General features: G+C 39.8%; 2 protein-coding genes across 8 annotated transcripts in view; one reads left to right on the top strand and one right to left on the bottom strand.

Annotated features, from left to right (window-relative positions):
• FAM13C (family with sequence similarity 13 member C) overlaps positions 1–23,376 on the top strand; it is a 47,628-nt gene extending 24,252 nt beyond the window's left edge. Inside the window, exons 6-16 of one of the 4 annotated variants that reach the window (XM_066554363.1) lie at positions 551–701; positions 1,078–1,143; positions 6,358–6,568; positions 7,534–7,672; positions 9,019–9,100; positions 10,926–11,137; positions 15,727–15,810; positions 18,081–18,176; positions 19,394–19,593; positions 20,565–20,666; positions 21,435–23,376. In XM_066554363.1, coding sequence (XP_066410460.1) covers positions 551–701; positions 1,078–1,143; positions 6,358–6,568; positions 7,534–7,672; positions 9,019–9,100; positions 10,926–11,137; positions 15,727–15,810; positions 18,081–18,176; positions 19,394–19,593; positions 20,565–20,666; positions 21,435–21,558 — 1,467 coding nt within the window. In that variant the 3' untranslated portion in view covers positions 21,559–23,376. The remainder of the gene's footprint in view (positions 1–550; positions 702–1,077; positions 1,144–6,357; positions 6,569–7,533; positions 7,673–9,018; positions 9,101–10,925; positions 11,138–15,726; positions 15,811–18,080; positions 18,177–19,393; positions 19,594–20,564; positions 20,667–21,434) is intronic. The other 3 variants (XM_066554365.1, XM_066554364.1, XM_066554366.1) reach the window with 3 other exon arrangements.
• The window catches only part of PHYHIPL (phytanoyl-CoA 2-hydroxylase interacting protein like), a 54,796-nt gene continuing 50,194 nt past the window's right edge, over positions 23,077–27,678 (bottom strand). For all 4 annotated transcript variants that reach the window (XM_066554368.1, XM_066554370.1, XM_066554371.1 and 1 more), the window contains exon 5: positions 23,077–24,423. In XM_066554368.1, coding sequence (XP_066410465.1) covers positions 23,889–24,423 — 535 coding nt within the window. In that variant the 3' untranslated portion in view covers positions 23,077–23,888. The remainder of the gene's footprint in view (positions 24,424–27,678) is intronic.

Genomic DNA, 27,678 nt, shown 5'->3' with positions numbered 1-27,678 from the left:
CCTGTAGAACTGGCAGCAGTCCTCATAAAAGCCCTGTCTACATAATGAAGTACCTCTAAAACAGCCAATTAAAAAAAATCTCTCTCCCAAGAATCCCTTGAGTGATCGTGTTGTCAGTAACTCTTTGTTCACTGCTGTGCACTGCACTCACAGGCTGGAGAGGGAGATTTGATTTTTTATGAATGGTAGATGGGGAGGGACATAATGTCATCAGATCGTGATGTCAGCCCAATGAATGAAATACTTCCTTAATGTATTGCTTCAAGCCCAAGAGGAGGGACACCATCTCAGCTTGGCTGCCTGGAATAAATCGCCTCTTGCTGACAAAGTCATCTTTCCCACGTGCCATGAATAATCCATGTAAATTGGGACTTAAATAACCAGGAGTCAAGAAACTCATGGAATAGTGCACGTTTGCTCTCCCCACGTCCTCCCGGAGCTGGCAGTGGAACACCCCTTTGCAGGCGCTGCCGATGGGCTCCGGGAGTTGAAGAGCATTGCTGATCCCCGTTGTTCTCTACCCAGCCCAATGTTCTGCTTTTGTCTGCAGAATTCTTTGTTGAAGCTGCAAGCCCTGGAAACTGATCTGTGCTCTGCGTTTCTGCCAGCCCAGGAGGAAACTCCCCAGCTGCCGGCACCCAAGGACACAGCCCCTTCTCCAGCCCACAGCAGTGTGCAAGCTGATGGGGCCAGTTGTGGAGGTAAGCCAGCGTGCCATGATGTGCTCTCATTTGCAATTATAAGAAAGCCTTGTGACTTGCACTTTAAAATCAGGCTTGCAGCCCTCTGGGAAACAGTGCAGAGCTAATGCAAAGCACCATTTCCTCCTGCAAAGGCTGTGTAACGTAAAAAGGGGTGATACCTGGTAAAAGAATGGAAATTAACAGCTGTAACTCTCCAGTTTTCTGAGAGGGAATTTTCCTTTTCAGAGAGGTTTTAAGAATCCCAATTATTTTATTTTTTAGTTTTAATCTGTTGTTTTTCCCCAAGTAAATTTACTCTCTTTACTTCCTATGTCTGTATTGTGTGATCACCTGCCATATCATGTAATTCTATTTTTGTCATTCTTTTTGTCAGAGCAATATCACTTCATTTCTCCTATTATTGATTTTAATTTAATGCATCAGCAGAGAGATAGCGAAGGTGAGTTTTACAGCATGTGGATTTTAATCATTCATGATCCTTTATTATTACCCAGCTGGGCAAACTGTGGTGTGTTATCTCTCCCTCTTTCCTCAATAGAGAAATAAATAGCCCTAAGGCTCAGCACTGTTTTTGTCAATTCATGGCTTGTAGTCACAGGGCTGGCAGAGTCGTGATGCTCAATAGAAGAGGAGTCACTGCTCGTGAAAAATAGGTCAAAGGCAGTATGACTAATACATCTCACAGACAAGTGACATGAATACACAAATACCTAAGTCGTGCACCATGTACGGTTCAAATTAAGGCAGGTAGGTCAGTAATCCCTTTGCAATTGTTGTTTCATATAAAAAAAAAAATCTGGGTTAAGAAGAAATAATTTTAGGAGCTGCTTGCTCAGCATTTTCAGCAAGAAATAACATTGAGTTATTTACAAAAAAATATTATAGTGTTACACAAATGATAGTGTTCCACTTAAAAAATTTCAAAGTTTGAGGTTGGCACTGGAAAAATCAAGGAATGATGCATGTAAAAATCAAATTATTATTAATATGAAGGAATCTAAAAATGCTAAATGTCCTGTTTTTGTTTTCTTTTTAAAAAGAGGATGTGTTAGTCCAGCCAGGCAAATACTTTAATAGCCCTTGAACACGGCTATGGAGCCTGGAGTGGGGCTAACCTTGATGGGGATCTGAAGCAGAAACAGGTCTGCAGGTCAGCATTTGTGTGCTGCACAGGAAAAGACCTTCTGCAGCTTACCCAAAATCTGCACTGACTCCTTTCCTTTGTGTCAGGGTGGACAGGACCTTGTAGTTTGCTGCATTATTTTGCTCTGGTGGTTTCATAGTTCATTGCTAGGATGGTTCTTAATTGTTTCCCCTCAATAATTTTTTGCTGTTTTGATTGGATTTTCTTTTTATTTATGCTGGTGGTGACTGCAGCTTCCAATCCCCTCTCTACTCCTATTTCCCCTCTGCAGCCACATGGGGAAATGTTGCATGATGTAGCATTTCTCTTGCTCAGTTTCAGAGCATGCTCTGCCACTCCAGCAGTTCAAACTCGTGCTTTAGTTAAAGCTTATCTATTTAATGGGTTTTAATGTGCCCTCATTCCTGTTAACATCTGCTTTGTGGTTTGTGGCATTTTTAGTAACTTGCCATTTTGCACAGACAGAGCTGGTCCTAATTCTGTCTTTTAAATTACTGCTGAAATCTTCTGATGCATTGAGCTGTCACACTTGGCTATTTGAGCTCCACCTTGGCTGGAAGTCCAGGGATTTGTACCAGGCTGAGAAGGGAGTTTCTAGAGGATGTGCCATATGTGTTCCATCTTTAGTTATCAGCCTCTCCTTAGTGGATATGGGAAAATTAACACAATCCTTCCATTTGCATCCCAGTCAACAAATTTTAGAAAAGTATACATCATATGTATGGAGAATGAAGGTACAACAGTCTAGTAAGATGACAGGGTGCTTCAGGATGTCAGTTTTAAGGGGATGAACAGTAACTTATCTCTGAGCAAAGTCAGCAATTTCCAGTTTACTCTTGAATATGTGAATGCTGAATTTGAGTTGCCAAAGTGAGACTGTAAAGAGTTGAGATGGGTACCTAAATTAGTTTTTTAAAGGGGTAATTATAAAAAAGTAGGGTGCAATTTCTGTAACTTTTGGATATGAGATTGCATCACATAAGTGCCTGCAGCAATGAGCAGCTGAACCTAACTACAGGAAATGACTTCTAAATGACTTTTAAATTAAAAATTCTGATAGAGGCATTCACAGGTGTAATGTGTTTAGGACTGAACACATTACATCTGAGTATTATTTTTTCTATACAAGAGATTTCTGTGTGTTACTGTTTCACTTGAAGAATATCACAGGCATAAATACAGGCTTGTACCATAGCACTTGTCATATGAAGTCCACCTGCTGAACCATGCTGCAGACTATCAGACACTAGAATTTGGCTTTAATTCCTGTGGTGTTCTCCTGTCAGTGCTAAGCTGCATGGAGTAGATGGGATGGAAGAGATGCTAAGGGGCAAGTCACTTGCCTGGGTAGAGGTGGCTTTAATTCCCAGTTTTGGCAAAAATAGAGGCTAAAATTAGACAAGATACATGAAGACAGGTAGAAGTTTGGTCAGTTAATGGGCTACCCTTAGGATAATATTTAGTGTCTTGTTTAGGTTCCACACAGAACTGGAATCAGGATGATGGCCTTAAGTGTTAATTTAAAATGGAGTTGGTTAGAACTTGTTATCACTCTGAGATGTCCTAATGTTTTAGTACTTGTGCCACTGAAATTAATCAGTCTGAATTATTTGCTGACTACTTCTGACTATTTGGTAGTAATTTAATGCTAATTAATACTTCTAATACTACTAATACCTCTAGAAGAGTTGGAACTAAACCCTTTCTTGGGCCATAGCAAAGTTACATGAGTATTCAAGCCTTGTGGACTCTGCTGTCAGAAGGCCAAGGAAATGAAAGTGCCTTGGCTTTTGGGAAATATTCCCAAATTATAAACAGGTGGGTTGTCTCTCTTTTGTTTGCTAGCAGAATAAAAGAACCTCCTTGAACTTTATGTGTGGGTTTTACACTGGAGCTGCATCAGCCCCTCCCTTTCCTGTGTATTAATCTTCCAGGAGTGCTAAGTCCCGAATGTGTGCATTTCTTCCATTTCTGATCCTGGGCTGGGCCTATGAAATGGTCTGGCTGTAGATGTGAGGAGCAGCAATGTCTATCACCATATGGTTTAGCAGTGGTACAGGCTGTCTCCTGCATGAAGGACATTTTTAGGTCCATAGGAAGTCAGAGTTCAAATGTTGGAAAGTTATTTCCTTCACTTATCAAACACAGACTGGCTGATCTTTTTATCACGTCACTAGCTGATTTTTTATCACATCATTTTCCTTTCACAATGAGGGCACTGCTACTTAATACTTATTCCTTGTAATAACAGAACATGAAAAACTGTGCAATTGTTCTTAGTCAACCAATTTCCCAGTGATTATGTGTTTCTTGGAGTTCAAAGATGGTGAAATTAAAGCAAGGGAAGTCAGGTTCTTCTCACTGACAATACTGTTCTTCAGAAAAAAACAACCCAGCAGCAACAACAGATTAAAACCCAAAGGTATTAATTTTTAAAAATTTTACAGGATGAGGAAAGAGGGAACACTTTTGTTGCAGGACACCAATTATTCCAGGCATTGTCACTGCCTGTTGTCAGTGTCATGATTGCCCAGGACACCTCAGTGCTCCACCCCTGCCTCTCCCAGGTGCCTTCCTGGGGTCTCTCTGTGGGAGGATTTGAATCTCATACAAGGTTTGGGAGATCTGGGTGTTGCTCTGGTATCTTGGAGAGCTGAATTTGACCTACAGAGTGTGAAGTACTTAGAGGAAGGATGCAAGGTTAGAATTAACAATCAATTACATTGTCTCAATCTGAAAATGCTTAACATAATTATAATTGATGATGCTGGTAAGAATAGATGAGCATGTAAATACAAGAGTCGTGTATCTTTTGCTTGACAGACTAAACTGTGATTATACAATATACAATAGGAATTTTGTTGTTTGTAAAGCAAGAGCAGTTTGATAGTGTCCAATAAAATTATATTTAAGCCATTGTATTTTCTATTTTTCAGAGAAATATAGGTTTGTTTTTTTGTGGTTTTTTTTTTTTTTTTTTGAAGGGTGTCATTCAGACCTGGTTTTTCACCATTGTCACAGTGTAGCAATAGGGATTTGCAGTTTTGGTATTTGTTGGAAAGAGGGCAAATAAAATGTACTACAGAGGTTCATTCAAATCCTGGAAAAAATACTCACTCAGCGTGGGAATGTGATGTCCCATGTGCAAAGCAGAAAATCAAAAGTGAAGGTAAAAGAATTTACCTACACCTACCAGTTCTTCTGTGAGTAAACTCATGTACAGTTGTTTCTCAGGGCAGTTTTAGACTTCCATTGAATAAAAAGATTCTGTGAAATGTATTAGAATGCATGATATATGGCAAATATATTACTGATTAGAATTGACACATGCTGCCTGGAAATGCAAAATAATAGATATTAATTAAAAAGCTGTATATATGAATGTGCTTAGAAAAAAAAGAAAATAATGTAGCTGGTGCAAAATATAATGTACTGTGGAAACTGCTGTAGGAGAACCTGAGTCAGGGCACAAACTTTGCTTTAGCAAAGCAAGAGAGAAAAAAATTTGAGCAAGAACTTTTATGAGATTGTGGAGTTTTTCCCTAGAAAGTATAATCTGCATTAAATCCCAATAATCTGATAGCAAAAATATTGATTAAGTTTGATCATCATCATGCATTTCACCTACTGAGGGTGAGGAAGAAGATTCAATATTGAATATTGAATATTCCCTTCAATGGACTCAGTTAGAGTACAGGAAGATGAACCCCTGATGTTCCCTAGGTAGGCCCTGTAATGTGCCATTATTTCTCATACTACCCATAAGCAGAACCTGTGTGATGAGGTTCATCAATTCCTACTTTTTCTAGCTTGACCATCACTAGAAAACAAATTTTACCTTTTAAGGCATCTGTGTTGAGGTTTGCATTTAAAGTCCAAGACATTGTTAACACAGTACCACAAGCATAACTCCTCCAAGAAGCAGCCACTGCCCAGACCTTGAGTAAATAAATTGAATGTTCTTGGTTGTGGTTGTTATTTTCATATCTTGTGTTCTTTGAGCCAAGGATATGTTATTGTTATCCAACAAAATCCTGCAGGATGCTGCAAGCAGCCCTGGAGGTTCTAATCACCAGGACATATTATATTTTTGACCTTCCTTTCTCTTCACCAAGGGACTAAATGAAAAAGCACAAAATAAAACTTTTTGTGGGCAGTCATCGTCTTCTTCAGGAAAGTGGCTTTCAAAAGCAAACAGATCTATGAAAATACAAGTAATGCTTCTATTCTGGGAAACTCTCCATCTTTACTTCATAGTTTATAAATACACCCATCCACCTCCTCCTGTGGAACTCAGAAGGGATTTATGTGAAGCCAGTGGCAGTACTTCTATTTTCTCATCCTCAGTGCTGTGTCCACCCTGCATGCAACACTTTGCTGATCTGTTTGCTGCTCACTTTGAATACTTATGCTTGGAATACTTCTGTAAAGACAAATTTTTATTGACCTAGGTAGCTGTACCCCATGTGAGTGCCCCTCAGTCCACAGTGATTTCTACTCTCTTTCTAGAGCCTGTGCCAGCCCACAGGGACTGGCAGAATGACATGGAGAGCAGCCCACAGGAGCATCACTCCCTAGGGACCAGCCGGCTGCTGTATCACATCACAGATGGAGACAATCCTCTCTTGTCACCACGCTGCTCTATCTTTAGCCAAAGCCAGAGATTTAATCTAGACACAGAGTCTGCCCCTTCTCCACCAAGTGCTCAACCTTTCATGATGTAAGAAAATCTATTTTAATCCTTATGCATTTTTAAGACTTTTTCTGCAATTCACAACCTTTGACTCTTCGTGGGTTTTTTTCCGTTGTTGCTATGTAATAAAAAGGAAATGTTTTTATTGTGGTGTATTTTGAAGTGGATGATTTGCAACACCAGAAATAGGAACTAGTGTTTCCTCAGTCATAACAGTGTACAATATTTTTTTGAAGTCTTTGTTAATTACAGTTAGCAAGGACAGTTTTAAATGTTAGTAATTAGAATGACGAGTGAGCACAAGATAGAGAGGGCTCTCTAGGTATAATACTAAAAAATTCAGCTGTAATTGAGCTGTAGCTTGAGTCACTGATGAGAGGTGACAGTGGCATAAAGCATATGAACAGTCCTTCTATGGGATTTCCTGAAACCAAGCTGTGAGTTTCAGAGATAAATTAACTTTCTTAAAAGCTGATATGCAGAGCTTTAGCTTCAGCTGCATATGGATAAGAATCAGCTCTATTGACTTGTAACTGTAAATAATCAGAAACTAAACTGTCTTCCAAATGATAATGTTCATTTCCAGTAATGAAAAACTCCCTGAGCTTACTTTTACAAATCATGTCACCATAATCTCATGTTATACTTGAAAGATTTGTGAATAAAGGTGTGGGTGTTAAATGTAAATACTGGATCAAGCTTTTGCCTACTAGATTAATTTTTTGAAATATATTCAGAAATCCCACGATTAATTTAAAAAAAAAAAGAGAGAATGAAAGACAGATGGTGAACCCATTAGAATACTCTAGGGGTACCTTCAAGCAAAAGCAATTATTTTATGCTTACTTTATAAAACTAAGTAGTCTCTATCCAGTGAAAGAGTAGAATAGCCATGAATTCTGGAATGCTAAGTGTGAAGTGTGCCTGAAAACAAGGCAGGGTCCATTATAGCCAGCTCTTGGATCCCACAAATCTGCTTTTGGCTTTTGCAGGCCAAGAAGTTCTTCCAGGTGTAGCTGTGAAGACTGCAAAGAACCACAGACAGTAACACAACTTACCAAGCATCTTCAGAGCCTCAAGAGAAAAATTAGGAAGTATGAAGAAAAGTTTGAGCAAGAAAAAAAATACCTGGTAAGACAATAATTGAAAAGGTAAGTACTCCAAGATGGAGGCAAGAATCCCAGTATATTTAAACAATTATTTATTCAAAGCAATGTGAGATAGGGTATTTCTGGTAAAATGAAATAGGAAAAACTTCAATGAATAGCTTTTCAGCATCTTTCAGTGTATGCAGTAGTTCTGAGACTTTTAATTTTCTTTGGATTACCTTTGTTGCAAAATATCCATCTTTGAGAAGTGTGAATCGGTGAAACACCGCTGACAGGCTTGTGAAACAAAATGGTGCAAAAGGTGGAAAGCTACTTATTTGCTTTGTAGGAGTCATTTGCCTGGAAACTTGTTCTGCTGTGCAGATCCCTTCATTCAGGCAGGCTCCTATGAACCTCCAAAGCCTGGGGCTCTGTACAAGCTGATGGTAAAAATCAGAGAAATAAAACTTGTGGGGGTTGTTTGAGGTCAGTGGTGAGTGCTGTGCTGGGAATTGTGCAGTATAAGAATATTAAAACATACCTGATGCTAAGGAGGTGTACAACACAAATCAGGGAAGTTTGTGACATTTTCTGACTGTATTAAAATTAAGCAAATTATATATTACCTTTTAATCCTGTTAATGGCCAAAACCTTAAACTTGTGCACTGTTTGGCTCTGTGGGCATCATAAGCTCCTAGGAGGACAATTTCATACCTAAACAACTCTCACAATATGGTCAGAAAAGAAATTATTTCAGAAGGTGGATTTTGTGAAACTGTTTTGCAATTTTATATACCTGAGTTTTGAAGATTCAGTGTAAATTCTCTTTAATTTGCAGGCAATTTCTAAATGCAAAATAACCCCTGATCTACAAAGCCTTTGTTGTTTGTTTCTTTTGAAATCACTCTTGCACAGGATTTTTCATTTGATTAATTAAGCAGATCAGTTGAAGTTCTGAAAATGCTGCTTCCCAAGAGCATCCTAGTCTTATAGTAAGAGTTTATTCCTGCAAAGGACAGAGAGCTTCAGTTACCATCCTGGAAATCACTTAGGAACTTGACTAAAATTAGGTATTTGATCAATCCTTTTGAAGTCACCGAGGTTATTTATCCAATTAGTCAGAGACTGAAACATTCAGTGCTGTCCTTTTTGGGATCAGAGACATAACACTCAGATCCTTGTGGCACTGTGTCACAATGGGGAGAGATAAGCCATGACAAATTAATGCCATGATCAAGCCAGATGCTCTGCATGGCTCTGATAGAGTGCAGTCAGAAGTACAGACATTTTGTAGCACACTGGGGGTGGGGAGGGTTTTATCTGTTTGATCCTTTAACTGTCAGTTCCTTCTCTTTCTTTACATTCTTTACATTTTCCTTTGCATTCAGCCTTCTCATGGTGACAAGACTTCCAATCCTGAGGTTCTGAAGTGGATGAATGCTCTGGCCAAAGGTCGGAAGCAGCTCAAAGGTACGTAATAGAGTGTTCTGTCCCTTTGCTGCTGAGCCTTTTGGAAAGGGGAGTGTACCTGGAACCTTTTCAAGTCAGTTTTCTAACCTCACTGCTCTGCTTATTTTTCACAATGTGTGGCAGTAAGTCTCCCAATGGCAAGAAAGATATTATGTGATATGCCTTGTCTTGATTCCTGAAAGCAGGGATTAAAGTGAGCCAGTTCAGCCTCCATACCAAGGCTGGAAAGGGGAAGGGGGAAAAGCCATCATCTCTCCCTCATCACTAAAAACATTCATGCAGAAGGCAGTGTTGTTCTGAGCACTTTCATGAGGGTCTAAAACACAGAAGTTAAAAGTTTCCTTGTAATAGCACAAATGTAGGTGCAACTGTTTCTTTATGACAGAGGACACACATCACTAAGGATTTAATTTATTTTGATCATAAAAACAGATCTTTCCTTGATAATAAATTTGCCTTGAGGGTCAGGTTTTGTCCTTGACTGTCTGCATACCACTCCATTAATGTCTGTGGGTGTATCAGATGCTTTCCCTTGGGGAGTCTGTAGCCAAGAAGACTGATTGATTTTTTTTTTTGAAGGCTATTTATAATTCACTAAATCCTTTTTTTTTTTTTTTGCCCTGTTATAAATGGATTCTCACTACTAAATAAATTGTAGTATTATCTTTCATCTCTGTTCTGGATGTAGTTAATAATGTAGATATAGAGGATGTGATTGTGGTAAATGAAGAAGTAGAAACTCGTCTTTCAGTAAATTTCTTCTGGAAATTCCCCCTTGAGTACCATCCTGTACGACTACTAGATGATGATGATGATGATTACTATTATTATTTCCCCTTGAACTCTGTGTTGCAAATACAGGAAGGGCAAATGCAAAGAAATGGCCAATCTGCATGGTTACTTTTCTGAAGATTGTATCTCTGATTCAACCACTCAATCTCCTGTCCAGTGGGTCTAGGTTTCATAGATCAGCCTCACCTTCACACCCCAAATGCCTCAATCCTGTGACAACCCTTGATTGTTATTATCCTGGATAATGGTACTGCTTTTAAATGAAGCCAGATTCATGAGGTTCACATGCCAAGTACAACTGAAATGGAAAACACTCAAATGTTTGTAGATCCTTCTTTAAATTTGCAAGGCTTGTCTATCCTTTCTAACTCTATGGGTTTACTAAAAATTACTGGTTTTCCCCACAAATCTGACCTATATCCTCAGACTGTCACAAATAAAAAATTATGCTACTGTTTCTGCATGGATTTCAACAAATCTAACACAGTTGGAGACATCAATCTCCTGCCTTACCCAAGGTCCTTCACCAGACAGGCGTTTGCTTGGAACATAATCTGGTTTTATGGGAGCTAATTCAGATTATAATTCAATTTCCTTGTTGCTCTGTGCAGGTCCCTGGAGCTCCAGGGGCTTTGGCTTGGTGTCAAGTTAATAGAGTCACACATGCTTTATCACATCCAGGCAGGCTGCTGACTGGGAAGCTTCTGTCTTCAGCTGGGGTGCTCAGGTGCTCTTCTGCCAAGGGAAGTCATTTAAGAAAGGGGTGGCTTCTCCTTGTGAGGACCACTTGAGCATCTGGGTTGGCATGGCAGGGTGACCTCTGGAAGGGAGAGGGACAGTTTAAATTGCTCTAGGAAGCAAAAGATGTTACACATTAAAGTGAAGTATAATTACTTTCCTACATGCCTGTGGTATGATAATAATTGTTAGCAAGGAGTAGGAAAGTTTCAGGTTTTTTTCCCTAGTAGTGTCACAGAAAACTCCTTTGCAAATACTTCTCATCTATTTACTTGCCATGCAATTTGCCTTTCAGAGCTGAAACTCAGAATGTCAGAAGAGCAAAACTGTACGTCCACAGTGTCCCAAAGAAATGAGCAGTGTGAAGGCAGTGGCACCTCTAAAGAGGCTGGCACACAGGAGGCCACCAGCATGGAACCAGCTCCCTCTGTGGAAGAAACCATGGACAGTGTGTTGAGACGACTAAAGGAGAAAAGACAACACTTCAACCTTCCTGAGACTATTAAGGTATTTAAGAAGCATGGCTGTTCCCTCAGAATTCTCCCCTGAGGCAGATGTTAGTGTGGCTGGCTCAGGGTGTGCCAGGGAGCGCACATCCTCTGTCTGCTGGCACTGCAGTGCATTTTCTCTCTAGTGAGGTGGCAACTCTAGTGCAGTTTCCAGAAGTGACTCTTCTGAGAAGAATTGCTGAGGTGCAGAAGGCTTTTTCAAGTAGTGCTAAGCATTTTCTGCTCAAAAAACTGAGCATGTTTCTGCTCATGTGAAACTGTTTGCCAGGCACTGCAGGAACCTGCTGACTTGAGGCTGTGTGCCCAGAACTGCATATCTGGTGTTCTGAAAGTGGTGGCAGCACAAGCACCTTGAGTCCACAGAAACTGTGTGGCTAAAAACATTCCTGAAGGTATTTGATGATAAAGATCCCCTCTCAGCTGAGAAATGCTGAAGGCCTCTGCAGAGTCAGTAGCGTGCACTGAGGTGACAGGGACAGCACAACTGCTCAGACAGCTTTGCTCTCCTGACCTTGTACATTTGTGCTGATCCTGCCTCTTCTTTCCCATGTTCTCAATTACTCTTCTGAATGAAGGAGCAATATTCCATGGAACATGATTGCTTGGCTGGGAAATCAGGTTTTTTTGTTTTAAAACCAGAACATACATTAAATTTTTGCTGTGCCTTCACATTCCTGGCACAATATGGGGTTCTCTAAAACAATAGGTACCACCCAAACCCCCACTCTTCTGGGGGCTGTTTTTGCTGTCAGAGGATGTTGCTGTTCTGATGCTATTACCACCAAGCAGGACAATAAATTCTGCCCTCAAAGGTACCTAAAGTCTAAGTGTTGACAGTAACATTTAGACTTTGGCTGGTGAATTAGAAAGGTGAAGGGGTGAGAGGGTGAAGAACTAAATGCTAAACTATGTGAGAACTAAGAAATTATTCTGGGTGGATTTCAGTAGCAGAGAGTACCCAGCAGAGATAATTTTTAATTTTTGTTTTGTTTCTATTCTTGGTTCTCAAACAAGTAATTGCTATATAAAAACCAGGACTATGCATAACAATGCCATGCTTCTCAGATCTTGGGCGCTGCATACATGACTGATTTTTTAATTGTTTCTTTTTCTGTGCTAATTCTTTAGAAAGAGAAATGAAATGGAAAATGTGTTTCATAACCAGAAAACAAACAAAAAAGCAACAAAACCATGCGATTCTGTATATAGCTCTAACATCCTAACAGCACAGACTGTAGGATAATATTTTCAGTCATTAATTTTTTTATTAATGGGGTGAGATCAGATGACACCAAAACAAATATCTCTGACAAAATCCAGTTCAAAAAACTTTCTTATAAAAATAAGTGGGTATCTGTCCCACTCATTTTTCAATTTTTTTGAACTTCCCTGAATTTTCCAAGAGAACCTTCTAAATTTAAGAAATGGCAATACAGGCTTGGAATATTCTCACAAACAAGGAAGCAATATAAATTAGATGTTTGCACATTACAATATTTTCATTTTTTTTAGAACAAATCTTATTTTCTTTTTGTTTTCTTATGGAGAGAACTTGTGTTTTAAAAACTATCTGTTAGCAAAGGTGCTTGGTAATAGTTATCAAAACTGCTGGGGAACAGAGGCTTGAGCAGGAATAACATGAAATCAAATTGATCTATTCCAAAATGATATATTTTAGTAGCTCCCTAAGCATAACATCAAAAAAGATTGGATTTTGATTATGAGTCATCCTGGACTTTTGGGGGAGAATGAGGTTTGTGGCACCAATGATGTGAAATGAATCAAGGATGTCTGTGGTAACAGCAAAGATCAAAGGCTTCATTTCAGCTACAAACAACTTTGGTGTTACTGTAGATATATTTTATATGCAACATTTTGTTTTCTATATAACATTTAGATCCTGCACTAGAATCTGAGCTAGATTAATAGTAAACTAAGCAGCAGCTAAACTTTTTTTTTTTTTTTTGATATTTAGTTATTTTGGCCAAAGATAGCATTTCCATGAAAGCCTGCCAAGTTCTCCCCTGAAGTTCCCTGTGGAAAACCTCTAAAACCCAGCTGAAATACAAGTGGGAGCACGTGTGTCCTTAGAAAAGTGCAGAGTAAGATCCCAGTATATCTAAAGAGTACAGAGCACAAGACCTGAATAGGAAACAGCAGAATATGGTTTCCAGAACCAAACACCCCTCCTGCAAAAAGCCTGTGAGTAAAGTCATTGAATGAGAAGGCGAAGAGAAAATTTGGGTTGGCCTGTGCATGGCTCAGTACCCCACAAAGGGGTGGCCACCTGTTATTGTTTGTATTGTTTGTATACCATATCCCAGTATATTACTGGGAGATGGTATTTTATGTAATAGCTCATCTTGGGTTTAGCTACAAGGCTTTAGGAAAAAAAAATTAGGTTAAGAGTACAAATGTAAGAGTTCAAGAGATAAAAGGCAAATAAACACAACTTTAGTAATACTGCTGAAAAAGCTGCACCAAATCCCCCAAAAAACAAATCCAAGACCCAGCTCCCAGCTTGGAATCCAGTGTGAGTGTTGGGTGGCTGTGACTGTGCCTCAGTGCCCCGGGGCAGCAGCAGCTCTGTGCTGCTCAGCTCTGGCTCACAGCCTTTCCCAGAGGAGCAGGGCTGGAGCTGGCCTGATGGGAGCTGGCACTGCTCTATGGAGGTGTCATGTCACTCGTTGCCTTTCTTTATACTTTTTGTTTCTAAGTTTGTGTTAAATGCTGCTTTGTAATGAGCACCACACATCCTTAAGTGGCAGACCAAGGCCCTGGGAACCTGACTCTGTGCTTGCATGGAAACAAAGCACTGCCTTTGACAGGCTCTGGGAAGGCCCAGCTCTCACTGGACTGTCTGTCCTTCTGTCCCCAGTTTGTATTTTCTGTCTGGAAAAACAATAGTGAGCTTCAAGGCATAAGCATGCAGGGAACAGAACAGACTAGTAAGGAAGATAACTGTACACAGCATTTTGTGTGCCTCTGTTCCAAGTTATGAAAACCAAACTACTACCTTATCTTTAGGAGAAGTCCTCCTTTTCTTTCTTTATATATCACAAATAACTTTTGCCTGCTGTATGAATGTTTGCAGCCTGTCCCCCAAGGCTTTTCTCAGACTGGCTCCCTCTATGTATCTGTCTTCTCATCATTGACCCACTTCAGTTCATATTCTCCTTGGCTATGAAGCAGTGTTTCTATTTAATTAGCATTGAATCTCCTGCTGCTGTATGTAGCCTACAGTCCTAAGATGTCTCAGACAATTCTGTAGTTTGTGACTCCAGCTGCCTTCTCTCATTTTGAAATTATCAACTATTTCCAACTTAGCTGAATACCAACCTGTCTTGAGATTGCTAATAAAATGAGCTTTTGAAATAGGCTCAAATGCTAAGCCCTCTTGAGATTCTTTCTCTTGTGTAAAATCAATATTAATGATCACCCCATTTCTTCCCAACCACTCAGCTGCTCCAGGCTTAATAGTTTTTGAAAGAATTAACCTTGTATTAATTGCAGAACTAGCTATAAATAAACAAATTGGCTGATTTATAATATTCCTGCATTCTAGTTAGCAGCTCATTTCTTAACATGAATGACAGACGATTTTAGAGTGATTAACTCATGCAGACCTTTTAGGAAAATGTGATTAGTAGTTCTGATTAATGGCTCTGTGCTGTTTTTGCATTTGAGCATCAAAGAAAAAAGGTTTTGCTCCTGTTGAAGTTAATAGCAAGGTGCTCTGATATTAGAAGAGTGTCACTTCAAGGCTGATTTATTTTTAAAGGTAGGATCTAATTGGTAGTCACTTTTTAGTTGTCACTACAAGCCCCCTTGTCATCAGCTCTCTGCAGAAAGCCCCCCTGTGTGTGTGCCCCAAGTCCATGGTTCTTCACATGACTTCATCTCCCCCAAACCTGGGAACACCTGGCCCTAGCTCATGTGGCTCTGTTGTGACCTGGCAGAGACTCTGGGAAGTGCCATTCTCTTCCTGTGTGCCTTGGTGTTCTGGCCCAGGTGAAAATAAGCAACTGTCAGGAGCAGGTCTAGCTGGGGAAAGGAGGAGACAAATACCTGTTACACTGTGTGCTCCCCACAGCACACACCTGGACAGATACTGATATTCACCAGCACTGAGATTTCTCTGAGATTTCAGTGTTCTTTTGGTACCAGTGATTCACACTGCAATCTTTGAAGAGAAATAAGCTGTTTGCCATTACAGGTTGGGTTTGCATTATTAGATCTTTATGTTCTACATCTCCTACCAGCCAAGGCAAATCTATTTCTCTTTCTTGATGAATAATTAAAAATTTGAGGAATGCTCTCTATGAATTTTTTCAGCTTTCTGAGTATTTTGTCTAGAATGGTGGTTGTTCTCATTTTTACAACAAAACATACTTAATATATATGTCATGTAATTTTGGACTCTGTTCTTGCTAAGTTAATGCCAAGTCCCCATTGACCTCAGTGCAGACAGAAATAGAATTCATTATTAATGTTTATTTGGGAAGAAGAGATTATTAAACAGATATGTACCTGTACCCTTGTCATGAAATCCTGACTCATAACCTTATAAATAACTTTTTTAAATAGGATATGACAAAAAAGCAAATGGCTTTGGAAAAAATCAATCTTCAGAAATGTCTACTATATTTTGAGAGTATTCATGGACAACCTGTAAGTATGCCATGGAAAGACAGATAAATTAAAAATTATCTAACTTCTCTCACCAATATTTTTGGTATATTAAATATATTTAGATGAATTTTACACAATTAACATAATTTTAGTTATTTGAAACTAATTTTCTGGTAGAAGTGTTGTTTCCTGATACTGATGAATTTGGTTTATATGTTAGAAATTAAAATAAAATAAAAAGTGGCTCTGTATCTCTCCATGATTGGAAAATGCAAGGTTTGAGGATTTAATTGGAAGATTATATATTCACAGGAGATTTGGCTCTGTTATCATGTATGATTAAAATGCTTATCAGCTGAGGAAGGTTTTATACAGGGCACCATCTGAGATATGACCTACAAAATTACATGACCTGTTGTATATGTTTGCCTTTACAACACAGCAGGACTTAAACTATTTCTTAAAATCTCTTCAAGGGACTTCATTGCTGAATGTAGGTGCAAAGAAAAAAATGCCAAAATTGGTGAGATGATGATTTGAGAATTCCACAGCTGAGGAATTTCTTTTTGATATCAATGTCTGTATTCTTGTGAATGTCTGTTTCTGGCTAGTAGTTGTTGTGGTAGAGGAAAATGGAACTTGCACCACTGTTTGTTGAAAATTATGCCAGCTGTTAAAATTATGATCTGTTTCTGACCTCCTTTTTGCTTATCTTCTTTGGGCTTGGAATGAGAGCTGAGGGATGGAGTGAGTATGCAAGAAGGGTATGAAGAAATTATATTTCCTAAGAAGGAAAACAGAAAAAATAAATTATTAGTGCCATGTAGAGATAAAAGAGACTTGATTCAGAAATAGGAAAGAGAATAACAGGGTGCCTTTGCTGCAGAGGGTTCAGAGAGTGTGTTCTGAGGACTGAAGCAGCTCTGTTACAGCAGCCTTGAAACACAGTGCAGTGTGCTGGGGCTGATATTTGCCCTGTGACACCTGGTATGGCTCAGCAGCATCTTTATCCAGAATTACCTGACAAGGTCAGACACAGAGACCACTGAGCAGGTTTAAAGCAAAACAAATTACCTCTTCTGGCTTGTTTGGCATTCCCTGGAGCTCTTACGCGTTGTAGATAAATGGAACATGATGCCTGGGGAAGAGAAGTGGGATAAACAAGCCCTGACATTGCACAGTGAAGGGTGGCTCTAGAAGCAGTCCCCAAGCACTCCATCAGCCAGATGTGTGCAGAGTCACCAGCCTGTGATTGTCTACTGTCCCCCTTGCTCCTGCTGACCAGGCATTTGTCCGTCTGAGCAGCTCTGGACTACTGTCTGTGCCATCAGCCACTCTGTGTCTCTTCAGACCTGCCATGTGTTCACTCATCAGAGCTGGGTGCACCTGGGCCTCTCTGCAGTGCCAAAAATCAGTGAAATTGCACCCAGGGGGTGCTCATAGGTGTGGGAGCTGATGGGCAGAGGCTGATGGTGGACTAGGGAGCAAATGACCCTGTTTGGACACTTTACCACTGAGAAAATTGTTATTTTGGGGGTGTAGGGGTGTGGTGGCATGGTGTGGTTAGTTGGCTGGCGGGGGGGGGAGGTGATTTGTCTTGTTTTTGGGTTTTCTTCCCCCTTGTGGAATTTACTTGCTGCTTTTTTTTTTCTTCTTAGTGCAGTAAGTCAATCAAGTGCACAGCTAGCTTCCTTAAGGCATATTTTTGTATTTGTGAACATTTGTGGCTGGATCAGGCACTTAGCACCTGATTTAAAATCATATTCCCTTCCAAATCAATGCTCCAAGTGCTCATGAAAGGCCAAGAACAAAGTAAATGAACAGATGGTAAATGCCCATTGTGGAAGGCAGCTCAGGTGAGGAATGCAGACAGCAATCCTGCATAGAGGCAGCTCCATGTGCAGCCTGCAGAGCCTTGTCCCAGGCAGGCTGTGCCATTCCTGCCACTGTCATCACAGCTCAGGAGGTGAGCTGGCAATGCAAGGCACAGCAGCAGCACACCTGAACTCCTCCTGCTCTAGCAGCAGCCTCAGAGAGAGAATAATTTACCCTCTGCCTGGGCAGTGTGGCTCAAGAAAGTGAGAAACTATACTGGGTATTCTCCATTAGAGAATAGATTGTCATTTTCCTTTTCAGAAATTGCATTGATTAAATTACACTTCCCATGGAATATCTATTGAAGCAAAATACATATCTGCTCATACTCTTCTAATACCTTTCTCAGCTTTACAGGAGAAAATGAGAATCTTTTAAATGTACCTTTTTATTTTAATTTTTGAGGGCTATGTTTTGTTATGATTTCTCCTTAGGTCACTAAGCAAGAAAAGAGTCTCATGAAACCTCTTTACGACAGATACAGAATTATCAAGAAACTTCTGGCTGCTCCATCTTTGATCACGACAATTGTAAGTTGGAAAGAATTCATCCAATGTCAAGGAAACATACTAAATGCTGGGTTTGATTTCTACCTGTATGTTCATTTAGCAATAATAGAACTACTGATACCAAAAATCCTGCTCATTGGTTAATACAGGGTGTTGATACTTCAAAATGCTCTGTAAAATTCAACTTCTATGCATGCTAGAGATTCCAATGTACAGCAGCAGTTTCTGAGGCAAGAACTTCACTGGGCTGGGTAAGACATTGAAGGCTGGCATTAGTTTTCCATTGTGGAAAACATCTGCAACACAGAAGGAAACCACTCTCTTTCCATGAATGACCCTGCTGTCACTATATCTTACTTTTATATCTTATCAACAATGCTTTTATCAATCATGTAGCACATATATGAAATTTGTAGTACTTTAATATTATATTGGAGCAATGGAACAGTACTGGTCTCATAGTGAGTGAAGACAGTGGAAGTTAATAAGCATGTCTACCAAAAATACTAGTCTAATACTAATTGGGGCTAGGTCAATTAAAAAAAATATTATTGTCTTGTTAGATGACAGTGTAACTTTACATTTCTTTGAAAAACCACAGTGCAAAGCTTGGCATGCTTGCACATGGGTATTTCATTGAAAAATTTCACTGAAATTCCCCCTAAGTGGTACTTGTTAGGACCTTTGCCCTATGGAGTTTTTATGTTTAAGCCCTAGTTTCAATAGCTCAGCATTTTTTTCTGAGGGTGGAGGAATGTGAGCAAGACACCAATATCAGTCTACTCCAGTAGTTAACACTAGTGGCTATAAAACTGTGGAATCTCTTCCTCCAACTCTTTCTACAGGCAAAACATCTGGATATAATATACACACAGGAGATGTGAATATAAGAGGAGTAGAAGTTCCAGCCAGACTGCATTGTTTACATAAATACAGAATGTTAGTTAAATCTTTGCTACATGTAAAGGCTTTTGGGCAGACAGAAATAAATTACTGGCTAGAGATACTTAGGAGCAGGGCCACCTTCTGTCCTTTGCACTCCTGGTAGGCAATGCCACCCAGTGACCCCATGAGTGCTTTCATGAACAACCTCAGGCAGACCTGGTAAACCTTTCAATATGTGTGTTCTGTTTTTAATACATCCAGGAAGTCAGATCCTAATTCTTTACACTGTCAGCCTATTACTGGAAGTATTGTAATGTAAACAATTAATTGGATAATGTTTTGCATTTCCCAAGCAGGAGGAAGAAGACTCAGATGAAGACCATTCTCAAAGCAGCCATGAGTTATCATCTGGCCCAATGTCTTGCTTCCCTGTTGAAGAGCACCTGTGTTACTCACAGGAGGAGAGTGAGCCTGCACATATTTCACCTCTGGATGAAAAGAAAGTTTACAGGCAAACAGCCTTGTCAATGTCCAATTTACATGAGGCAACAATGTAAGTTCTCTCTTCCCCCCCCCCCCCCCCCCCCCCCCGACATGTTTTAAAACATTTCTTTTAGACTTTGTAAGTGAAATATGAGCCTTTAAAGAAATATGAGCCATACTTGTTGCAAAGGTACATTCTATACAAAGGAATGATCTAGTGCTTTGTCATGGGAGAGAGGAGGCAGAGGAGATTCATTGTTTGGGCAGTACACTGGTGGTTTGAGTTGTTTATTCAAACAACTTTTTGAAGAGAAAGGTAACTTGTGTCTTCCAGGAACAGATATGTTCTCATACCTTAGGGGATGGTATCTTTCCTTTGATTGAAAGGTCTTAGATGCATAAATGAAACTAACTAGACTCTAACACTATAGAAATCAAAAATTACTTAGATTTCTATGTAACTCAATTATGTCCTCAATAGTTTGCTCATAAATGCTGGGAAGATATTTCTGTGTATTTTGTCACTATGCAAAAAAAAAAAAAACAAAACTAAAAAATTACCAGGAGCAAATGTCATAACAGAATTCTCTCTCTGATTAAACCCTTATTCTCTGAACACTAGCTAAAACATGGCCTCCAAAAATTATGCCTCTGGGTACCACTAGCATTTCAAGTGCATCACAGTAATGATTGGGAGCAGCTGCAAATAGGAGCAGGGCTTGCATGTTGACTGTAATTCAGTTGCAGCATTTCCTCCTGTGAGATACTGAGCCCTGTCAACTCCATGAATTCCACAGGGAATTTAGGCCAGTGGCAAGGCTCAGTCCTGAATGCTTCCCCTCTTCCATCGACCAGTCTCTCTGCCTTCCTTTATTAGCTGGAACACCAGTAAAGGGGAAGGAGAACTGAGTATGGAGTGTGATGGAATGTCTTGGGGCTCTGGTCAGTGCCTGCCAAGGGCCCAGAGCAGAAGGTCAAATCCAGGGCTTTACAACCCTCCCAAGCACAAGGGGGGTTCATGTTCCTGTCTCTGTTCCACAGGCCAGTTCTGCTCGAACATCTCAGAGAAACAAGAGCTGATAAGAAGAGACTTCGCAAGGCTCTCCGAGAGTTTGAGGAGCAGTTCTACAAACAGACAGGAAGGTAACTCAGCAGAGCCCTCTCCTTGTCCCCTTTGGCTCCTGTTTGTCTCTGTGAGGGTGGACACTCTGGGGTGAGCAGGCCAAAGGGGCTGCACCTACGGGCAGCAAAATACCCTGGAGATGTCTGGTCTCTGGAGATGTCCATCTATCTCTCTGCTTAGCTCCTTCAAAATGTGGTCATCCATGAGAAAAGCCAGGATTTGGGGATCTTCCAGGACATGCCTGCAATGGGTTTATACCTCAGCAGGATATTCCCTGAGCTGAAAGGGAGGCTGCTAAAAGTCTCTTTCTGAGGATGTCAGTCTGCAGGGAATAGACTTGGCAGTTGGGCCATTTTTAAACATCCAGATTTTAAAGCCAGAAGCCACTGTTTTTTTATCCAGAATACTGGATATTTTTCACTCTGTTTTTCCTCCTCTTCTTTTAGCAAACATTTTTGTTGAAAACCATGTTGGTTTCATATATGGGCACTGTTAACAGTGGTAACTGGTAACCATTTTCAAAGCATTATTATGACTTCTCCACATATTTGAGAATCAAGTAATTATGCTTCCACAGCTGTCAAGAAAGTTGCCTATTATATGAAAATTCAGTGTTTTAAAGATGACTTTATTTCTGTATATTAGAGCTTTTTGGTCCTGTCAAATTATCTCAGTCATTTACAGTCAGTAAAAAAACCCAATCCTCATTAGTTGTTGCGGAATTAATTTTTAAGATTGTTCTCTTCTTACTCATAAAAAGTGATGGTGCTTTTATTTGTTTTTCATAGGAGTCCTCAGAAAGAAGATCGGGTACCAATGGCTGAGGAATACTCTGAATACAAGCACACAAAAGCCAAAATCAGGCTCCTGGAGGTTCTCATCAGTAAGCATGATATTTCCAAAACAATTTGAAGTGAATGCAATGCTGTGGTACCGTTCTCTAGGGAAAAAATATCCAAGCAAACAAACAAGTAATGAAAAAGAGAAAGTAATTTTACAGGTCTTGGTCTGCTGCACGATTATTTGACACACTGAGATTTTTGATGCACTTTACCAATTATAATAGCTGTGATGAGAGAGGACAGCAATATGCAAGAATATTAAGCACGGGTGAGTGGAATATAGTATATATTTTTCCTTTTGAAAAAGCCTTGAAGTGCACTGTGAGAATGTTAAGAAATTAAAAGGATGCTGAAGTAATGTAGATTCTCAGTTTGACCTGCTCTAAAAGTGTGAGGAAATGTTCTGGAGGTTTTTAGTACATCTTAGTACATGCTAAAGTGCCACACGTTTGTTTCCAGAATTAACATGTGTTATAATTAATTAGTAACGTTGGCTATTAGGGTACTGATTCACTACATTGAAAGAAATGAATTTGAGTGAGTGAAGGAAACACTTAGAACATACTCTAGCTGTCAAGAAAGAGCTGCCATTCAATTCCAGTGGCTTCAAAGAAAGGTGCATAGGAAGAAGCAGTGCCAGGGATGGGAGCAGAGCAGTGATGCTGCTTATGCAGCAAAAGGCCAGAACGAGACTGCCAGACAGAACTAGTGGTGTTACAGGAATAAGAGAAAGTGCTTGGCAAAATGAAACAGCTGCAGGTTGCTGAGAGAAGATGGAACAAATGTACTGGCTGCTGTCCTTTTCACTAGTTCACAGGACATGGCTCACAGAATTTAGAAGTCAGTAAATAGATCAGCTACATGCTAATTTTGATTTCTCTATTAACCTTTGCACTTTGGTTTGCCTGACACTATAACATTTGCTTCTCTAACTACCAAAGCTCGTTTAAACGCATGCACTTTGTAAAATGTTGAAGTACTTCTTGTGTTATAAATTGCCACATATATATATATAAAACAGGACTAGATTACTGCATTATGCTAAGATATTTTGGATAGATAAAGTACATGGTATATAAGTGAGTGTCACAGTTATCTGATGAGGACTGCTAGACTTCTTGTTTACTGAAAATAAGGTTAGAAAATGTTATTTTTCCATTGGAGTTATGCATCTTTCTTAACTTTCAGAGCACCACACTTTGTAATACTAAGGAGAATTGTCACCATTTATGGTAGGCTATTGGTGTGAAAAGTGGGACTAGTAAGAGAAAGATTATCAGCAGGTTTTGTACTAGCAATGAAAAGCAGGGAGTCTGGGAAATTCCTACCCCAGACAGAAAGGAGGAAAGAATTACTTAAAGAAAAAATAAGGGACTGGAACCAGTTGAATCATGTTTAGTGTTTTGCTTTACCTGTCATTTTGTATTGACCACATAGTATAAGCAACCTGTTTTTTTATCTTGGTAAGAAGAAGAAGATTTTGATTTTATAAAGCCTATTATGTACCAACCATGTTTGTATTTATCTAGTATGTAATGGCATGATTTGGAAGATGTACACATCTTCAAGTACTAGGGAGGAAAAAATATGAACACTAAAAAAAGGAATTTTTTATTTTTCAGCTGTTTGTTGTTTCAGTGTACCGATTTAATAATTTATAACTTAACTTTTATGAATCAGAAATGGTCTTCATAAATCTGTTTTAATTAAAGTCATCTAGAGCAACAGGAACAGATACAGAGCTATTTGAAGTTTACAAACTACATCTTTGATAAGGGAAAATGATTTAATGACATGTATACAATTGATATTAAAATGTAATCTATATATTCTATATGATTGTATAATATTTTATACAACAGTACAAATAAAATATTTTTCTATTATATTTATTATGTCGAGACACAGTTTCTGTTTTCAGTTAGCTAATATAAATAACATAAATAACACTGTCAAACAACACGTTGGAAGTGCTGACATTTCTAGGCTCTGAAATTCAAATCATGCTGCAATTACAACCTTTCATGCTGTTCAGTTATCCCAGTACTAGTTCAGTAGTTAAAATGAATGCATATTTAAACACCATTTATAAGCCGTTATTTTTATTTTGCTAAAGCAGTTTATATAGGATTTTGTTATGTTTGGCAAGAAACAGAAACAATTTTTGCAGCATCTAGGTATAAATGGTTGCCAGAAAGAAATCCAGGACTTCTAATCATTTAAAGCATCGGGGGAACAGAAGGGAAAGAGGGAGAGAAGAGATCCTAAGAAGGCTATTGGAGGTTTTGAAGACCGGTAGTTGCTTTTGGTGACAGCGGCATGTGCATGCTTCCGACAGAACTGTCTGACTATGGAAATGGGCAACAGAGGTTTGAAGGCTCCTAAGGAACGAGGGCAGTTTTAACGTCCAACACTGATATTGCAGGTCTTGCAGCTGGGATCTTTCTTTGCATTTGCAGTAGACAAGCTCATTAGTTGGTGACCAGTAATTTCAGCAACTGTGCCAAGGGAGAGATCCACAGGATCAGTGTAAATTACTTCCAAAATAACATCCTGGGCATGATGGTAAACCATGACCCCGTCTTCTTCGTCGCAGGTCAGAAATTTGTTATCTTTGATGTTCAGCTGGGGAAGGCGCTGCTTACAGAACTCATCTCCCGGTGACCCCACCGGGGCGATCACGAGGATGACGTAGTGGTAGGCTGTGTACATGCAGTAGAAGTCTCCAAAGTACAAGTTAGTATTTGGGTTGAAGAGTTTTTCAGCTGCAATCTCATACCTGTATCTTCCATAGGGTGAATCTTGGGGTGGTTTGCCAGTGTTAAACTCAGTGTTGCAGCTAAAGAAGATGCCTTCCAGCTTCCCACTGATCGGAGAGCCATGGCTGCCACTGTTATCCTTAACAGAGGGCTGCATAGCATTCCCATGATGCTCTCTACAAATGAAGCACTGGTATTGTTTATTTTGTAACACATAGTAAAGAAAAAGTGGAAATTTAGGACATCATGCTGTTTAGAAACAGGACTGAAGGGACACAAAGGAAAACCATTAAACTGGAAGACAGGGTCTTTTTTGTGTTGACCACATAGTATAAACTGTTTTTTATCTTGGTAAGAAGATTTTGATTTTATAAAGCCTATTATGTACCAACCATGTTTGCATTTATCTAATATGTAATAGCATGATTTGGAAGATTTAGTGTCAGGGTCTTAGGACCAAGAAAATCAAATGCCATCAGACTCGGGAAGAGCTAGAATAATTCCTGTTCAAGGGGAAAATCTGCTTTTCCAGCCTGCTTTCTCTGTCAGCGGTCTGTGTATCATAAGTGGGCAAAAAAAAGCACAACAAAAAAGCCCCCAGTCACAAGTATCTTTAATTAGCTGATTTGTTCAGACTTACACTACATTTCTAACAATAAACACATGTTGACTATTGCAAATCAGTCTCCATATGCTGAATATACTGTTTGTTAATATGTATTTTTAGCATAGGCAGTATATAGTTCATGTAGAACACTGCCAGTGAAAGTTATTTCTGAAGGATGCTTTTTAGAGAGGTTATAGGAAAGAATGTACTGTCTGCCAGTATTTTTTGTCCCCAGATGATAATTTCAAGTCTAATTGGTCTACTGCTGACTTCAATCAGTGCAGAGCTGGGCACAGAGAATTAGGCAATTTGGTTCGTTTCCATTTTGGTTGGTATCCAGCTTCTGCAGTCACTAGTCCTAAGGGGAAAAAAAGACTAACTTTTTTTTTTTTTTTTAAACTTAGCTCAATTTTATCCAGTGAAAAGAAATATAGAATGCACAAGTGAATTTTTAAAATCCCAAATCCCAAATTGCATTCAGCAGCATTAGGCTGCAAAATTTAGGAGAATACTCCAAAACACCCCCTCTAACCCTCCTTAGCACCTGAGACTTTAGGTATAGCAGGGCATTCCCCAGTATTTGTGTCCCACCCAACTCTGGACGTGCTCCAGTGGCAGCTTTGGCTCCCTCTGCACCTGCAACCACATAATACCTGAAAGGGAACCATCCCCCTAAGGAAGTCCTGAAAAACACCATATCTGCTAGGTACAGGTACCCTTAGAACAATGTCTTTATACTCACTGACATGACAGACTAAAAATGCATGAGGGGCTGGAGATTCTTACGATTTTTATATTCCCCTCTTGCTTTACTTTTACTTTTTTTTGGTTTCTTCTTCCCTTCTTTCCTTCTTTCAGGAAAGGGAAAAATAGCCAAGAAAGACTGTTCTCTCTCTGCTTCTAACTTGCAAGAGGTCTGTGTAAAATGGTGCTGTGTGGGAGAAGGTTTTGCTTGGTTAAAGTGGGAGGTAGCAGTCAAAGCAAACAAACTCAGTGTATACATTACAAATCAGCTCTGAATCAACTCAGTAATAGCTCCAGATGTGATTAGTTTTTCATTATTTGTAATCTCCTCAGCAGCACATCTTTATTTTACTCTAAGATACATTTCAGAAGTTTTCTGAGCCATTCAAATACTACCTACTTATTGTCTCAAGCCCAATTTCATAAGACATTGATTAGAGTGGGGGAGTATAATTAGTATTTTATGACTGAAGAGGTTAATAGGGAGGGAAAAAAGAGAAAAAAAAAAGGCTGAATAAGCTTAAATAACCACCTGAAACCTCTGCAACCTGAAAAGTCAGGCTTCATTCTGAGAAAGTAGGTTCCATTTCTGTGGCAAGATACTGACATCCAGTGGCCAATTAGGCTAATTATAGGTTGCCTTTTTGGGGGATCTGAGCTGCTTTTGGTGCTCCCAACCCTGGCAAGCTGCAGTGACACAAACACCCCTTCTGAGCTCACCTCAGCCCCTCCATTAGGGGCTGCTGCTTTAGCACTAGGAGCAGCTGCCAGTATGCCAATGCTACCAGAGCTTTTCCAGGCTGTGTGATGACACCAGAGACCATGCAGGCATGGGATGACAAGGAATTTTCCCTAATAGGAAGCATGTGGTTAGGGCTTTTAACATAACATACAGACAGGTGTACTGGGGAAGGATTAGCCCTTGTGACTATATTAGTCTGTTTCTGATCACAAGACGTGACCATCAGCCAGTTCTGGTAGTTTGGCTTCCCACTGGCCTGGTAAAACAGCTTTTTGTCTCCAGCTCACTAACAGAGGGAAAACAAACCCATCTCTATTGGTGTCAAACCAAGAAAGAACTTAGCAGGAAGAAGAGGAACAGATAGAGTGCAATCAATTGGAGTCACATTTGGCAGAACAAGTCCAAACCCACAGCTATAAATGCACCTCAGTGGCAATTTTCAGCACTAATGGACACAAAGGCAGATGCACTATGATTATATAGCTGAAAACAAAGCAATGTGAGGATCAGAACAGCACAGGCATTTCCCTTCTGTGGTATCCAGCCCAGGATGGCAGCAGTGGTTATGGTTATCGAAGAACCTCAATTTATTCTCTACCTCTACTGAGTTTTGCAGCTGTGTCCCTATGAGCAATGAAATAATCCTTCCAAAACACAGAAAGGGAAGAGCAAGTCCATGCTCTGCAATATCCAACACACTCTAGGAATAAATTAGATACCCAAGACTACAAAGTGGGAATGTTTCCAAATATAGTGGAGTCTGTTCTTTGAAGCTGGATTGCCTTGAGTTGTTTTAAAAATATTCCATTCTAGGCAGGTACTAGTGGGACACTCACATAGAACTGAAATTATGAGGCCCAGCAGGAGCCCTATCTCCTGATGAATATTAAAGAAGTGCAGTCAGTGGTGCAGCCTTCCAACACACTGCTTACCTCTCATCCATGTTCTTCTAACAGGAGAAGGTTACTCTGTGTGGCTGTTCCTGCTCATGCAGCACGAGCTTTGACTCCTTCTATCAAAAAGTCTGCTTTTCTCTTATCCTGATGTTTCCCACCTTGTGTGGAGGGGACACTGGGTCTCCACCAGAACAGGGAACCTACATCCAGCTCTCCTGTTTTGTCATTCCAGCTGAAGCATGGTGGTTTAACACTGTCTAAACATAATGCCCTTCCCTCCCCACATGATCTAAATTAACATTCAGATTGCAGAGTCTGTATAACTGCATTTGGGCATGGAAATAGGATGGTTGTACATGGGAGAGCAAATATTTGAGATGGAACTCTTACATGCAGGCAAACGCCTGTGCATATGGTTGTACACTCCTACTGTCAGTCACCT

Source organism: Molothrus aeneus, chromosome 8 (genome assembly GCF_037042795.1).
Source record: "Molothrus aeneus isolate 106 chromosome 8, BPBGC_Maene_1.0, whole genome shotgun sequence".
Lineage (NCBI taxonomy): Eukaryota > Metazoa > Chordata > Aves > Passeriformes > Icteridae > Molothrus > Molothrus aeneus.
Note: the sequence above shows the minus strand (reverse complement) of the source record. Positions and strands in the feature narration are given on the sequence as shown.